The 16,353-nt window shown below is 35.6% G+C and overlaps 1 protein-coding gene across 7 annotated transcripts; it reads left to right on the forward strand.

Annotated features, from left to right (window-relative positions):
- Positions 1-315: 315 nt before the first annotated feature.
- On the forward strand, positions 316-16,333 carry Lipn (lipase family member N). Of its 7 annotated transcripts, none has more exons than XM_087184876.1 (11): positions 316-981; positions 3,877-3,993; positions 5,049-5,107; positions 5,899-6,016; positions 8,367-8,565; positions 9,937-10,046; positions 10,921-11,057; positions 12,791-12,937; positions 14,330-14,401; positions 14,922-14,993; positions 15,793-16,333. In XM_087184876.1, exons 2-11 carry the CDS (start codon positions 3,918-3,920, stop codon positions 16,024-16,026), a joined length of 1,224 nt encoding a protein of 407 aa, XP_087041002.1. In that variant the 5' UTR covers positions 316-981; positions 3,877-3,917; the 3' UTR covers positions 16,027-16,333. The 7 variants fall into 7 exon arrangements, with proteins under 7 accessions (XP_087041002.1, XP_087041001.1, XP_087041003.1 ...); XM_087184875.1 differs by having other exon boundaries at positions 317-981; positions 3,853-3,993; XM_021239174.2 differs by lacking the exon at positions 5,049-5,107 and adding an exon at positions 5,252-5,367 and having other exon boundaries at positions 322-981; positions 3,853-3,993.
- The last annotated feature ends 20 nt before the right edge of the window (positions 16,334-16,353 follow it).

Consider the following 16,353-nt stretch of genomic DNA (forward strand, 5'->3'; position numbering starts at 1 on the left):
GCCAAAGCAGTCAGCAGATTTAAGAATAATTTGGATGTTAAATAGGAAAAAAAAAACTGCTGTTAAGTTGGAATTTTTCATTGGATTATTGTGCTATGGAATCTATGAATAATAATGTGCCTCTTTTAATTTAGTTCAAACATAGAGCACTATTGATTCATTTCCTATAAGGTTCCTCTTTTGTTAGATGTACAAGATATTGACAAGAAATTTTTTTGAAACACTTAAGAACAGAGAGATCCAGGAGAATTTATAGCCAACCTGGTAGCAGACCAAAGGAAAACACTTAACTCAATAGGTAATTAATAGATACTCAATAGGTAATTAATAATCCTCCTTGATTAATAATAATAGCATTATTATTATTCCTCAGTCACTAAGCTATATACTCTGGACTTCCAGATTCATTCATTCATTCACATACTAACTCAGCCAAAAGCTTTGATGGAGACAATACCTGAGGAATTCAAATCAGGATATTCTGACAATACTACTTATTTTTCAGGATGCTGGCAAGACATGAAGAAGATTTAACAGCAATTTCACAAAGTAGAATATGACCTCAGAATAGACGTGAGAGCATGTATCAAAGTAGACAATGTTACCTCTTTGCACATTCCAGTCACAATTCTGGATCAGACTGTATCTAAAACTAGATCCAACTTGAACACCTGGCCAAATGTTTTGTGTTTTTTAAAAAAAGAATCTGCATATGAATATACCTCCTACAGGAATTCAAATACAAAATGACCTATTGAGAATACCATGCATAAGTGATGAACATTAAGCAAGCAGTGAGGCAGGTAAACCTGCTTGGAGGAGTAGATGGTATAATATTCCTGTTCAATGGAATAGTCCTTCCCCTTTGTTCTCACAAAGCTTTGACCTTTGCCATACACGTAGTCCTTTTTCTGCCACTCTTGGACATGGATGTCATCAAGGATAGCCATCAGCACTTTTGATAATAACTTCTCTTTGAATGTAAGTGATTTTTTTTTCCTTTGACCATTTGGACTGGGATGAGTGTGTGTTCAACTAGCTTGTTATGGCCTCTTCAAATACCTTGAATATCTTAGTTAATTATGATCTATTTAACTTTCTATTATTCCTTTTTCTGACTCTTTAACTATACTGTTTTTGAAGATGGACGTAGTTTGGTGTTGAAATGAAGATTCATTATCACCAACACTAAAAAAAGTGTTCTACTCTAATAGATAATCTCAAAAACAAAAGTATTTTTAATAGAAATAATAAACATTACCAACTTTGCTTTATAGGTAAATAAAATTTTAGCACATAATTTAAACTATTTTTCAACAAGCCAAAGTAAACTAATCATTTTACACACATACTGGTACATGTAAACTTATACACTTATGGTTTTAGGATGCAAAGTAGATTAAATTATCTAGGGAGCAAGGGAAATATGCCAGGTTCCTATTTATGCAAAATCTTACTCTAGGGTAGTGAAGGTAAACCTTTTTAGACCTTTCAATTATAACAAAAAGCTGGCTGTGGCACGTGTGCCATAGGTTCACCACCACTGCTCTAAATCAAAATTTGTCTCAAAGGTGTAAGCTTTCTAATTATTTCCTTTTGCCCTAAATTCTCCTTAATTTCTATCTCATTGTTTAATGACTTAAATTTTTTAACTTTGAATTATATTCAAAAGAAAATTATGCCTCCTTTGACATACAGTCATGCTTTAACAAAAAAAAATACTCTTTAGGAAGAAAAAAGGAATAAAACAAACAAAAAGATAAAGTATTATTATAGCAAATGTGTTTTGAATTAGAACATTGAAGGAAAATAATCATTTTCACAATCCAAGATCAGTCTTCAATTGTATATTTTCAGCCATCCTGACAGGTGAATGGGCAGTGGTCATTGCATATTTTGTTCAGGCTGTAATAAGATTCTTGGATCAAGATATTAAAAATACCATGAGAAAAGGAAAAAATGGAAACAAAGTCTTTGTAAATAGGGAAGGGGGGAGGTGGTGAAGGGAGGACAGGGAATAGGGAAAAAAATAAGAACCAAGATATATCATGTACAGGTACAAATACCCAATGATAAATGTAAATGTATTGTATACCTAAAATGAACCAATGAAAGAATTTAAGCAAAAAAAAAAAAAAAAAGAAAAGAAAGAAAGGAAAAGAGGCAAAAGATGCTTGTAAAGGACTCATTGGCCAGACCCACTCCCCTCTTCTTCCTATATTCATTACAGCACAGAGCTCACAAATTTTGTCTCCATCATACCAAATAGAAATAATTGAGCTTCTAGATGGTAGAAGTTATCATTTTGTATTCCATAAGGACAAAGCAGTAGTTTTAATTTATTTCATTTTCATCAATGTGATTATGAATATTAAACAATATAATAATGATAGGTAATATTATATAATAGTTATTACATTTAATAGTTATACATAATATATAAATACTACTATGTGTAATAATATGCAATGTTGAATACTTATTAAAATAGAAAGCTGATATAAAAAGAGTGATGAAACATGATCAAAAAAGTTAGCTTTATTCATTTGGTATGGCTTTGTTTCTTTACGAAGAAAAGAATGCTGAGATTATTAAGATAACCCTCAAAGTTAAAGGAGGAGTATGAGAAGTCAGTGGTGTAGAAATTTTTTTTGAGGCTTGAGCTGGTCTGCAATCTGTAAAGACCTGAAAAGCTAACTATATTCATGCTATTTCCATATTAAGTCATGGCGAGAAATCAACATTAATACAGGAACAATAACATTGTGCTTCCTAGAATCTCTGAAGCGTCCATTAAAATTTGGTTTGGAAGGATTGTTTTAAAATCAGGGCTGTGCACGTACACCCCTACCATCATACTATCAATCAGAACAGAACATGGCTCTCATTAGGCAGGATGAAAATGGAGCTCTCTTTGTTCCATAACTTTTCCTTGTTCCAGCAAGAGTAGCACTTCCTTTTATTCCACTTTCATCAATTGGGATGAAATTTCTCACTTAACTGAAACAGATTCTAGAATTTGGACAAATATGGAGAATACCTTTGATTCTGAGTTTCTGAAAGGATTTGAAGCTGAGTCCAAACAAAAAGAACCAAAACTCCTGAATCACATGGAATAGCAACTTAATGTTCCCTAGCATTCATACTGTGACAAGAAAGAGCGTGAGAAATGCTTAGGCTCTGAAATGCTTAGGTTCTATAGGCATACAAAGTGCAGTTGAAAATTGGGGCACATGCTTCCATTGCATGAGATTGTATGCAGAGCTGAGAGTTAAGTGTCTTCATTATCTTTTTAGTCTTCCACTTCTGCTTTGTTTAAAGCAGTGGTTCAGTGGTTTCTGGGTTGGCAACCACAGCAGCTGCTGTCGAAGTTGACAGTAGGCCAAATCCCTTTGATATTGAGTCAGCTTCCACTGCCACACCACTAATTCCAAACTCCTTCTGATCTCTAGTCAGGAATCTGATAGCCCCTACTTCTCAACAGAATTAGCTGCATACATCCCTGAACACTGTATTGTGGACACAAGTACTTTCACGTGTATTGCTTCATTTTTGATCCTTATTGTTATGCTCTGGAATTGGGAAGGGTGATACTATTATCTCTGATATTGTCCATTAGGATGCTGAATATTATTCCCATTTGATGCACTGATTTGAGAATATTACTGAACCCTCCCACTGAGACTGAGATACTCAGTACAAACATGAATGATTCAGCCAAACTGGTTACCTGGAACTTGGCACTCATTACTTGTAGACCACTGTTTCCCAACCTTTAAATGCATCACAGCATTTGGTGTATCAGGGAGACGCCCTGGGCATGTCATAGTCCAAGTTTTCCTGTTTCTACAGGCTTCCTGTTTCTCATCTCTCTAGCTTCTAACTGTCATCACAGCCATATCTCACTCTCCAGCCTGATGTCAAAAGCAAAAGTTCAGAAATTCCTAATCAATCAGGAGTCCTCGGGAGCAGGTGAAGTTCACCCAGAACTAGGTAAGATGGAGATTTATCACAATGGGAGACACAATAGGAGTGTCTGCCAGGTGCAAGGCTGTCTGTATACACATCATAGCCCTGTTATCTGTGGATTCTTTGACCTGGAATAGGTCTTAAATCTTTCTAAGCATTTGCTTTTTTCTTGATGCAATAAGGATATATTAGTACCAACTTCACGGAAGTTTTCTAGGTTTAAATAGTGCATATGGTGCCTTGAGGACTATACCTGGCAGAGAGGAACCACTTAATAGATGCTATTATTACTTTCAAAAACTTGAAATTATGTAACATTTACAGATAGAAAATTAACTTCAACAAGACAACAAATGAATGAAAAGTTATCTAACTTCAAAAGTAAACTGTTTTTTGCCAGGTGTTGTGGTGCACACCTATAATCCCAACACTTGGAAGGCTGAGGTAGGAGGATCACCGTGAGTTCAAGACCAGCCTGAACTACAAAGTGAGACCCTGTCTCAAAAAACCAAAAAACCAAAACAATTAAATTGTTTTTCAAAGTCAGACATAATTTTGTTAACTAATGGCTCTCTGATATTAAGGGCTCCCTTGCTCATCCTTAGAATAAGAAAAATAGTGAAAGTATTTGTTATTTAGAAATAAAACTACTAAAAAGCTTACCAGTCAGAAATCTTGTTTGTTGTGAGGCCTACAACTGCAGCAACCCTCATACAATGAGCACACTACATCTCACAGTGTCAGCCTGCCTTCAAAGAGAAAAGCTCTTAAACCACAGCAAGGAAGTGACACTGCTCATTGAAATGTGCAAGATTTATTTGCCTTTGGGTGTTCACATGAGAAACAGTCACATCATTGTAAGCTTGTTTTCTTGGTTGAAGCTTCATCTGTTCATTGTTTCTGTTTGCTTTGTGAGATGCTGGGCTGGACTAACTAATTTGCCATGTTGTGAAAACTTGTCCTCTGAATCTACAGATACTCAGGCAACTCGCCAATGAACAAAGACTTAAAATAAGTAAAAACTGTGAGCAAAATAAAAATTTATAAGCTCCCATACTAAATTAAATTTGTTCTATTAGAACACCTGGGCTATGTCAAGACCATTTCTACATGCAAGAGCAGATTAACAGTGCTCCATGTGAGTTTATTGTATTGGTTCTCTTCTATACATTATCAGCTTCCTCAGAGTGTTGTTCAAGTTTTCATAAGGATATTATTTTCACTTCACTAATCAATATTGGCAGATAAAATTAATCTGTGAATATTAAATGTTTTTTGCCAGGTATACCTATGATGTGGCTGTTTTTAACAGTAGTTTATTTGATTTGTGGAACTTTAAGTGCTAGTGGATTCGTGGATTTGGAAAATAAAATAAATCCTGAAGTGTGGATGAATGCTGTAAGTCAAGAAAAATCCCGAAGAACACTAAATAAAGCAGGATTACTGGGTGGTAGGATTATAAAAGATGTTAATGTAAGAGAAAATATCTGATAAGACAAACAGCTAAATATATTTTTAACATCTTTATAAGAGTTAAGCTAAGTAGGCCTGCTTCTTTGTATGAATAATTAATATATTCTAGTACTGAAAAGCAGAATTGTATTGCTTTTATATACATCAATTCTTCTTTTAATTTGTACTTTAAGAATATTAATCCAACAGGGGTCTCAAAAGCTAAATGACTTAAAAATATAGCTTTGTCAGAAGAATAAGTCAAAGCTAAATATTCTCCCTCCTACCAGAAAAAGACAATAATAGATATTTTTAATATTCTATTATTTTAAATCAAGATTTTATGTAGTAAATTAATTTTATAGTCACCTAGCGCCATAGATGTCGTTCCCCAATAGGCTCACACCAGGTACTGTTCTAGTTCCTATTGCTATCCTTCAAAGAGTCTCTGCTAACACTTGTATTTTCACTGGGCAGAGTGAAATCATCACATACAATGGCTATCCCAGTGAAGAGTATGAAGTCATCACTGAAGATGGTTACATACTTGCCATCAACCGAATTCCCTATGGGAGAAGACATACTGGGTGCTCAGGTACAAATGTGTGTCTCCTGAGAAGGGGGACAGAATGTTACTGAAGCTCAAGACAGTGACTGCTTTGTCAAAATTGGTTGAATTACTGGAGTGCTCTTTAAATGGCTAACTAGGAAGCTATTCTTTTCCCTCTAGCTCACAGATGACAGACAAGAATGTAAAAATACTGATCTTGTTGAGCAGGTAGACTTGTTTGTTCAGAGGTAAATGCTAAGATGGAACCCACATCTTGTTAGTTCATTACTGATTTCTCATATGTTCCAGGAAAATGGATTTCCTCACTGTTTAGGAAGAAATTTGTTGGGCTGAATGAAGTTAACTCTAGTGGGGTACCCCAAAGAGCCTCCTCTGTTCTTACTAAAATTAGTGGGCACCCTCTACAGCATGAAAAATCAGGTTAAATGAAAGTGACACTTCTGAAACTGCCCAGTCTCTGGAGTGGGAAGGAGTAAGCAAAATTTCTGCAGAGGCTCACAGGCAAATCATGTGTCTTCCTTTACCATGTTTCTTCTGCATCTTTTCTTCCACCATCCACATTCAGTGGCAGCTAAAATCACATTACTTAACATTCTTTCCCTCAAAGGGATTTTTTGTTTTGTTTTAGGGGTTTTTTTTTTTGGTACCGGGGACTGAACTCAGGACCTTTGCACTTGTGAGGCAGGCGGTGGAACCACTGAGCTAAATATCTGGCCCTCAGAGGGATTTGTAATTCAAGAAATTCAGAACAAAAAAATGAGAGTGAGATGTGGAGAGTTCTACCAGACAGAGTAGTGATTCCTAGTTAGATTTGAAGGTCCAATAAGCAACCAAAATTTTAATAGATGTTCTATTTTAAAATATATTTATATAAAATTTTTCATTATCCCAATTTCAAGTTTAACAGAGCATCCTCAGTCTTTTTTCTGTTTTGTTTTTGTGTCTAGCGAAATTTGGCAATATCAGACTTGGGGGAAAGGAAGTATGAACTATAAAGGGAGAAAAATGCATACAGAAAGTGTTGCTTAAGAAGAGAGAATTTTGGAAAGTGCTGCAGTTAAAACTAGATATTAGCTGTACTGTTTTAAATACTTTAAATCTGTTAAAGCTCCTAGTAACCCTTATAGTCATCAGTTTACATACGAAAAAACAGAAGCACATGAGATTATGTAATAATCCCAGAGTCACACAAATAATAAGTGACAAAATTAGAATTTTAACTCAGGCAGCTTGGTTCTTAACCATTAAATTATGGTGCCTTTTCTGAATGTTTAACTCTGGTTCTTTTTATCTCATGAAATACTCTCTCCTTCATGAATGTGGGAATTGGCAGAAGTATGTTGAGTTGATTCTACTATTACTGTTTTCAAATGCTCTTCAATGAGCAGAGGCTGAGGATTTGGGTAGATTCATGGGAAGGAGCTTATGAATGCCCATTTCTACTACTTTTCCCTGCTCGTGAAAGAGATACAGGCCTTCAGTACACATAATAAATTTTGCAACATTGTAAGTCACATATGTATAGAGATGCTACTTGACTTAGGTTGGAGTTATGTCTTGAGAAACCCAACATAAATTGAAACTATCACAAGAAAAATGCCTTTAATACACCTAATCTACCTATCATCATAATTTAGCAACACAGAGTACTGTGGAGGATAGATTGCTCATCCTTGTGATCACCTAGCTGTCTGGGCACTGAAGCTCATTGCTGCTGCTGCCCAGCATCTCCAGATGCTATTGTATAGCACACCACTCACCTGGGAGAAGATAAAAATTCTAAATTTGAAGTATTATTTACAGTGAATATTTTGTACAGTGGTAAGGTTGAAAAATCGTAAGTTGTTAAGTCAGTGACCATCTGTAAATGAATACATACAGCAGAGCAGTTGTAAGCACATGCTTTGGCATGAGATGGAGAGGGATCGGAGTCTCTGCTCCATAACTTTTTAGCTAAGTCACCTTTGGGAAAGTTAAATTAATTTCCGTAAAGCTTGGTTTCCACATTTATAAAATGATCCTGAAAAATCAGCTATTTTTAGAGTTGTTGTAAGAACTTAATAGGGCTGGGGATTTAGTTCAGTGGTTCCAGTGCCTGCTTTGCAAGCACAAGGTCCCGAGTTTGATCCCCGGTACCAAAAAAAAAAAAAAAAAAGAACTTAATAATCTAATCTATGTAAATCAGTCAATATATTCCCTGGTACAAAGTATTTGCTCAAGATACTGAAGTTATGTGATTATAATGCTCTATATTAATGACAAGGAGAAAACTATTTTGCTTTTTACCACACATGTGTGGTAAATGTTTAAAACATGTCTGACATACTTTAATTATTGCACATTTCTCTTGCTTCTCTCCCCATACTCCTCCTAGGCCCTCGGCCAGTTGTATATCTGCAGCATGCCCTGTTTGCAGATAATGCATACTGGCTTGAGAATTATGCCAATGGAAGCCTTGGGTTCCTCTTAGCAGATTCAGGTTACGATGTATGGATGGGAAACAGTCGAGGGAACACTTGGTCAAGAAGACATAGAACACTCTCTGCAAATGAAGACAAATTCTGGGCTTTTAGGTAAAACTCTAAGAAAAATCAAAAGTGGAGATAATTTCTTTAAAATATAACAGTGTAGATAATATTGATACAGTAATAGTCTATAATATATGGAGTCATAAAACTCCTTGTAGTTTCTACTAACATCTCCATAGAGAGAAACACCAAGAAACTTTGATTTTCACTGATTCTCCCACAGGCATATTATAACATTCTAGTAAGATCATTTGAACATTCAATTCTGTCCAATACTGTACATTATAAGTATGTCCAAGGGACAGCTCAGGAAATTCCCATTACCAAGGGATGAATTCATTCAACCAATGTTTAAACTGTCCTGTGCCTTTAAGATTCAAATGGTGAATACAAAAAGTCCTTGACCTCTCAAAGTTTCTGCTCGTTCTAGTGGTATTCTTACAAGTCTTGTCTCCTAGAGAGCTAATTAATCTTGCAAAGATGATGTGCACTGTTATTTATTTACAGAAATTGAGACTCAGATTATACAGCATATAATGTTCAGGAAAACAATATGAGATTTTTAAAACATTGTTAATGGGAATGCAGTGTGTATTTCTATCATCTTAATGACATATGCAGCATACACCAGTGGTTTGAGAACAAAAAGGGGATGGAACAAATTGCCAGCATTAGAGCTCTGTAGCAGGGGCAAGAGTCAGGGAATATTTTGTGTCAGTGGCTCTTGGCTGGGAGCATGGAGTTTGCTTATCTTAAAGCATCACAACAATTCTCTTTTGCTTGGTAACACTGATTTAGAGACTTCTTCATGCCCACTTTCATTAAATTAGTTAATATATATCTATGTGGACAGAAACACAAATAGCAACGTCTGACTAAGTATCTACTGGCAGTCAAGTTATTTCATTTACACTATTCAACTCCCATAACTGCCTGCAAGCCAGGCACTATCCTGTTCATTTCTCAGATGAGGAAACTTAAGCTCAGCACATTTAAGTAATTTATCAAAAAGTATTCAGCTAGTAAATGGTAGGATTGTAATTGACATCAGACCTGTTTCCAAAGATGGGTATAAAACAATCCTAAGAATTGTGAATTCCATGCAAGATCCAGAAACAGAAGCTTGCAAATTAGATAGGGAAAGGAGAGGGGAAAAAAAGCAAGAGACAGTAATAAAGAAAAGAAAGAAGAAGACTGAACCTCAGATGCCATACACATGCCTTGAATTAGTTCCTGTTATTAGAACATAAACTGTGTAAATGTGAGGTAAAAAATAATCTACATTTCATTGGGTAAACAATGAGATACACAGAATAAATAGGCAGCAGAGAATTCTGTGTATAAAAAGAAGTGAGCAGGTATATGCATTTGAATTTACAGTTGCAAGTATTTATAAGCCCCTGTTTTACTTTGCAGTTTTGATGAAATGGCCAAATATGATCTCACAGGAGTAATAGATTTCATTGTAAATAAAACTGGTCAGGAGAAGCTATATTTCATTGGACATTCACTTGGCACTACAATAGGTATGTCTACAAAAGTCAATGTCACTGGAGTCTTCCAAGGATTCACTTTTACATTGGAATGGAGTAGGTGCTATGTATGGTGCATCCTATCTTATGCTGGGAACAAATCTAGTACCTTAAGTGCCTGTGCACCTACAGCCCAGTGACTATGTGGGGTGAACCCGTTCTCCATTTCAGGTCTTAGATGCAGATTTGGAATGTGATATAATCTTCTAGAAATAGCATGTACCCCAAATCCAGTGAAGTAATGTTAAAAAGGAAGTGTCTAAATTCCCTCTGAGCTGAAAAAAAGAAAGCTTAATGTCATGACATATTCCCTCCAAATAGTAAATATGCACCAATTGTACTTTCCTCCCAACCTACAACCTAAATTGAATTTAATTAATAAGAAAGAGGACCTCTGGGGCTGGGGATTTAGCTCAGTGGCACTGCGCCTGCCTCGAAAGTACAAGGTCCTGAGTTTGATCCCCAGTACCAAAAGAAAAAAAAAAAAAAGAAAGAGGCGCTTATACTCAATTCAAAAGAATGGACACATTAGTTTACAGGCAAAAAACAAAAACTATGATAAATCAACTAGATTCATGTATTCAGCATATAATTTAATATTTATGGGGTAATGATTAAATGTAAGGATTTATATAGAAATTTTAAAACTTTTAAATTGTCCATCAGTAGAACAAAAGAAAGCTGGAGACTTTAGAGTAAAAAGAACTGGAAGCAGATTATCTTTGCAGAATAACTCCAAAAAACTTTTCAACCCATCCCCAAAATCTTTGCAATAGAAGAACAAAAAAACCCAACTAAGTAGAACCTCTCTTTTGTTGCCTAAGTATTTCTAGTTTTTACAAGATCGTCTTGTCTCCTATTCTTTCAGGGTTTGCAGCCTTTTCCACCATTCCTGAACTGGCACAAAGAATCAAAATGAATTTTGCCTTGGGTCCTGTGGCCTCTTTCAAATATCCCACGAGTATTTTTAGCAGTTTTTTTCTGCTTCCACAGTCCGCAATCAAGGTAGGGTCCTCCTTTTGCCAAAATGTACTTTAGCATCTCATTTTGGATCATAGATCCTTTTATTTTTAAATCTATTATGAAGTAAAAGTAGGAAATTTAGATTTAACCTAGAGAAATTTGACTTTCTAAGCACATCCTTGCATGTGTGTATGCCTTCATGTGTGTGCATGTCTGTGCCATGGTATCTACAGGTCTCATATAAAACTCACTACATTCAGTCATTTACAGAGCTGAGCACATGTTAAAATTTCAAGGTTGAACTGACTGCTGTATCCATATAAGGTGTCCTCATGAGGGTTTTTTTTCCCATTTAGTTGGGTAGGTCAATGAATTCACGATGTCTAATTGGAAGGCACTCTTCAAGTTATGTGTGACAAAGATGTCCTTGGTTTTCATGTTAAATAAGCCTGACTAAAAATAACGTTCCCATTTGGAAACTTGCTTTAACTTATTAGAGCTACATTCCAAAACCTCAAATGTCCTACATCCCAAGTGTTCATTCAGATATTTATTGATATTTTTCAAAGGTAGAAAAAGTCATTTGGTTGACAATATGGACTTGGGATTTTATCTCCTAAAATTTTTTCCCTGTTTGTTTCTGTTTCTCTATGATGGACATGGTCAAGAAGAGCATAGTATTTTACCAACATTGCCATTTGAATTTGAGGCAATGGGAAAAAGTGGATTTGGGCTAAAATGAAGTCAAGGCTACCAGTTAGAGTGTCATAGTAATTCATATATAAGAAGACAAGGCCCTGGTTTGGGGGTGGAGTAGTAGGAATAGAAAAAATATTAAGGAGCTAATGCAAGGAAGAATTTCTATAAGGCTTAATGATTGGTTTGATAATGATTTTGTGGCATTGTTTGCTGTAAGCACAAGTGACATAACTTCCTTTTTGTGTGGCTGACAGTTCTAGTACAAAATGTGTTGGCATCAGTTAATTTTGAATGTTATCTACATCTTGGCAGGATTGAGTCAACGAATTTGTCAAATTTAATTTATAGGTAACCACATCTATCTGTCAGTGCACCAGTTTTGTACATGTGTTTTTTTTCTAACATAGATCACATAAGAGCCAGGTAATGCTCCTGCTTATCTCAATTCATATTCTCTACCATGAAAATTCCTTCCACTTTAAGTCCCATTCCCTGGCTCCCCACTGCTATTGGTTGTTCCCAGAAGCTCCCATGGAAAGTCTACCTACTCTTATTTTCCTAAGACCTAGAGGTTTAAACCATCCCATCTTTGTGATGCCATCACGTCTTTGATGTCCATTGGCATCCTCTCTGTGGTATCTCATTCTCCACTTTTCATAGTGAGAATTGGTTAATCTGTGGTAGTACTAGAAAGCCAGTGGGTACATAAGCAATACATAAAACTCTGCTTTTCCTTCATAGTCTAGGTAATATGTTACTTTAAGAAGAAAAATTATTTCATCTTGCTTATCAATAAATGAGAAGTAGTGGCAATCATTAATTGGACAAAATACAAGGGCTCTTCACCATGGAGAATTGAATTTGGGATTGAAGATACCTTACTGCATTCTCCTTATAAATAATATTTGATAAATAGCCTCACTTGAAAATGGATTTCTAAGACACTTGTTGGAGTGACTTGGTCTCCTTGACTGAAACCATAAATGAAATGCAAATAGATCCCCAAGGGTGACTCATTCCTAGAATAATAATCTGAAGATGAATCTAGAAAAAGTAATTACTTTTTACCTTCACAGGCTATGTTTGGTACCAAAGGTTTCCTTTTAGAAGATAAAAGTTTAAAGATATTTGTTACCAAACTCTGTAACAACAAAATACTCTGGCTGACATGTAGTGAATTTCTGTCCTTATGGGCTGGATTCAACAAGAAAAATATGAACATGGTATGTATGATAATTATGTAGCCATTTAATGTGTGAAGAAATTACAACTTTCCTTTAGTTCATTTTGATCTATCCATTATGCTATATAAGTTTATATTGTACTTTAAACCTTTAATGGCAGATATTTGCTATGCAGAGAGAATTATGTATTCCACAGATCACAGAATCTAGGACCAGGAGAGGTAGTTGAACCATTCCCTCCTTGGTCAAAATTAGTAACATGGATGTTCCATAATTGGTAGTAGGTCTTCACATGTTCACAATATATTACATTAAAAAATAGAACCCTAGAGAGAAGCATATACCATACAAGCATTCTACTTCTTTTTCATCTGCTTTCTTTTACAAGTGATTTTGGCTTCAAATAAAATTCTTCATTTAACCTGGAAAATTTAGACAGAATGGACAAGTGATGGATACTCCTCCTATGATGAATTAGCAGTCCTACTTCATGAACTCTTTGTTTCCTGTTATTGAGAATTCAGGAAGGAGGAGGGAGAAGAGAAGGAGTCAGTGGAGAATGAGGCAGAATTTACATTCTCACACAATTGCGGTTGAACAGTTATTGCTGCTATATTCTAACTGGCAGCCAATGAGACTGTTACGCTGAATGCAGTCCCAAGATAGCTGTTCTCTGCCATTCCTTCCTACCATTAGGCGTCAAGAGGCTAAATTATGTTAGATTGAAACCCATGAGGAACTATTTTTCAAAGGCTGTTTGTTCAAAAGAATTTTAATAGTTTCCCTTGATTAGGTTCATTATATTCTAAGACATGTAATTATGATTACTATTTGATTTCTAATTTTCAACTCTATGGTGTTTACAAAGATCAAAATAATCTTTGGAAGGAATTGGGTTTCAGCTTTACTAATGCCATATTTTATTTTATCTCACAAGAGCCCAGCAAGTTGTTAGTACAATTTTTAATATATTCATCTAACAGATGGAAAAGTAGAAACTGAGAGATGTTAAGTAACTTAACCAAAGTCATAAAGCTGGTAATTGACAACATGAGGGCCTGAAATCCAGGTTTTCTGATCTATTGATCTGTGTATACACCACCATAACTACCATCACCACGACCCTGAAATTGAACTAATCACTTTTTTAGTTATTTTGCTCCATGATATCTATCACTGATTCCTCTGCTTCAAAATAAGCAAACTGCCCTGGAAATTCCAAGCAGGTGCAGATTTGCTACCAAGCAGCACATCTCACTAGTCAGCCCATGGTACACACACATTCAAGTGACATAAATACATATTTACCTAGATGATTCTGCTTTGTCATTTTCAAAACATTTTCAATCATCATAATTGTTGTCTGCTCTGAAAGGCATAGTTTATTTCATTGAGTGATTGTTGCTGTAACATAAGTTTAATGTCCCTTAGAGTCGAATGGATGTATATATGTCCCATGCTCCCACTGGATCATCAATACAGAACATCCTGCATATAAAACAGGTAGAGTCTTTGTTATGGGAAATCACTCCAATCCTTATATATGAAAGGACAGTGTTGAATAATAGGCATACCCCGAGAAACTTAACTGCTTGCTTCTAGTTTGTGCTTGTTGCCATTTTCATGCCTTCATTTTCCTAGCTTTTAGGAAAAAGTGTTCTATGGTGCAGAAAAAGAAGGTGATATAAATAGACCCCATTTGAAATCAGAACCTATAAAATAGATCCTGAGCTAAAGCAAGAAGTAAATTGGGGGAGCTCTAGTAAATATGAGTCTTCCCTAGAGAAAGACATATCTGGGCTTTGACTTCCCTCTAATGAGTCTTGGTTTTCCATTAGCTTTTCCTTCAAACCAAGGCAGGCATTGTGTCTCTTTCTTTGGGATCCCATTTTTTTCATAATAGCAGAAAGGTACTTACATTCTTCTGGTGATCCAGAGGGCTAATTTTATTCCTAAGTGTAATGTTTTTCAATGATTTACTGTTATCTCTTATGATTCTTTTTCTAAAACACATTTCTTTTAGCTTTACCAAGCTGATGAATTCAGAGCATATGACTGGGGAAATGAAGCTGAGAACATGCAGCACTACAATCAGGTGAGATACTCAGAATGACCCCAGAACAGGACTCTTGAGAAGTCTTTTTTAATTAATTTTCAATAGTCTATGTGTTCAGTCCATAATGATTACACTCATTGTGGGGAATTGGCACATGCACACAGCACATAAGTTCTTTTCATTTCCCCTCCCCCCACCCCTCTCCATCTCTAGATCCCCTTCCCATTTGAAAAAAGAAATTTAATGAGAAATTGTTTTTGACTGACAAGACTTCTACCTGCCAATTGGCATTTGCACCCATACAGCTTTCTTTTTAAAAGAAATCAAATTTTAATTTGTATTCATTGCAGTATTTTCAGACAAAAAAGGAACACATACAAAGGAAATTAATCATTTGTAATCCCTGCACCCAAAGATAACTAGATGTGTTAATGTTTTTATGTATTTATTCCAATTTTCCCAGCATCATGTTTTCTTTGTGACTTTTAATCATTAAAGTTATTAACATTTAAGAGTTGAGTTGTAAGCCATCTTTTCTCATTTAACTTCACTCATCAAATATTGCAGATTCATTTAGCACTATATATATATATATATATATATATATATATATATATATATTTTTTTTTTTTTTTTTTTGGTACCCGGGATAGAAATTCAGGATCTTGTGCTTGCGAGGCAGGCAACAGACCCACTGAGCTAAATTCCCGGGCGCTAGCACTATATTTTTAAGCATTCCTCTGGCCCTTTTCTGTTCTTTTAGTTAATTTATTTGAATTTCATGTCGCTATGAGAAGCTTCCTCTCATGAATGATTTTTCTCTGTCTCTCACACACAGAGTCAGCCTCCAATATATGACCTGACTGCTATGAAGGTGCCCACTGCTATTTGGGCTGGTGGAAAAGATGTCCTTGTAACACCCCAGGATGTGGCCAGGATACTCCCTCAAATTGGAAATCTCTGTTACTTTCAAATGTTGCCAGACTGGAACCATGTTGATTTTGTCTGGGGCCTCGATGCCCCTCAACGTGTGTACAATAAGATCATAGCTTTGATGAAGGACCATCTCTAAATGTAGAATGTCTACTTTTCAGTTAAAATTTTCTTTCAAGCCCACAAGAGGGAAAATACTAATGAACAATGAGATCTACCCCAGCACCCTTCTTGCTATTGCTGAGACATTTCCTTATCTTAGCATCTCAACTAGAGATTGTTTCAATACTGTTTCTCTTCTAGGAAATGTCTGCATCTGAAATCTGGGGATCTTACCCCCTCAGTTAGGGCTAGGACCTATTTTAATCCAAGGTCTAGTAATCACTTCCCTGATAAATGTATAATTGAGAGAGCAGTTAAAAGGGGATTTTTTCTCTCTCTGATATATATATACATATATATATAT

This window comes from Heterocephalus glaber, unplaced genomic scaffold (assembly GCF_053883595.1).
Source record: "Heterocephalus glaber isolate CG9 unplaced genomic scaffold, H.glaber_assembly_v1.0 deba00001497, whole genome shotgun sequence".
Taxonomy (NCBI): domain Eukaryota; kingdom Metazoa; phylum Chordata; class Mammalia; order Rodentia; family Bathyergidae; genus Heterocephalus; species Heterocephalus glaber.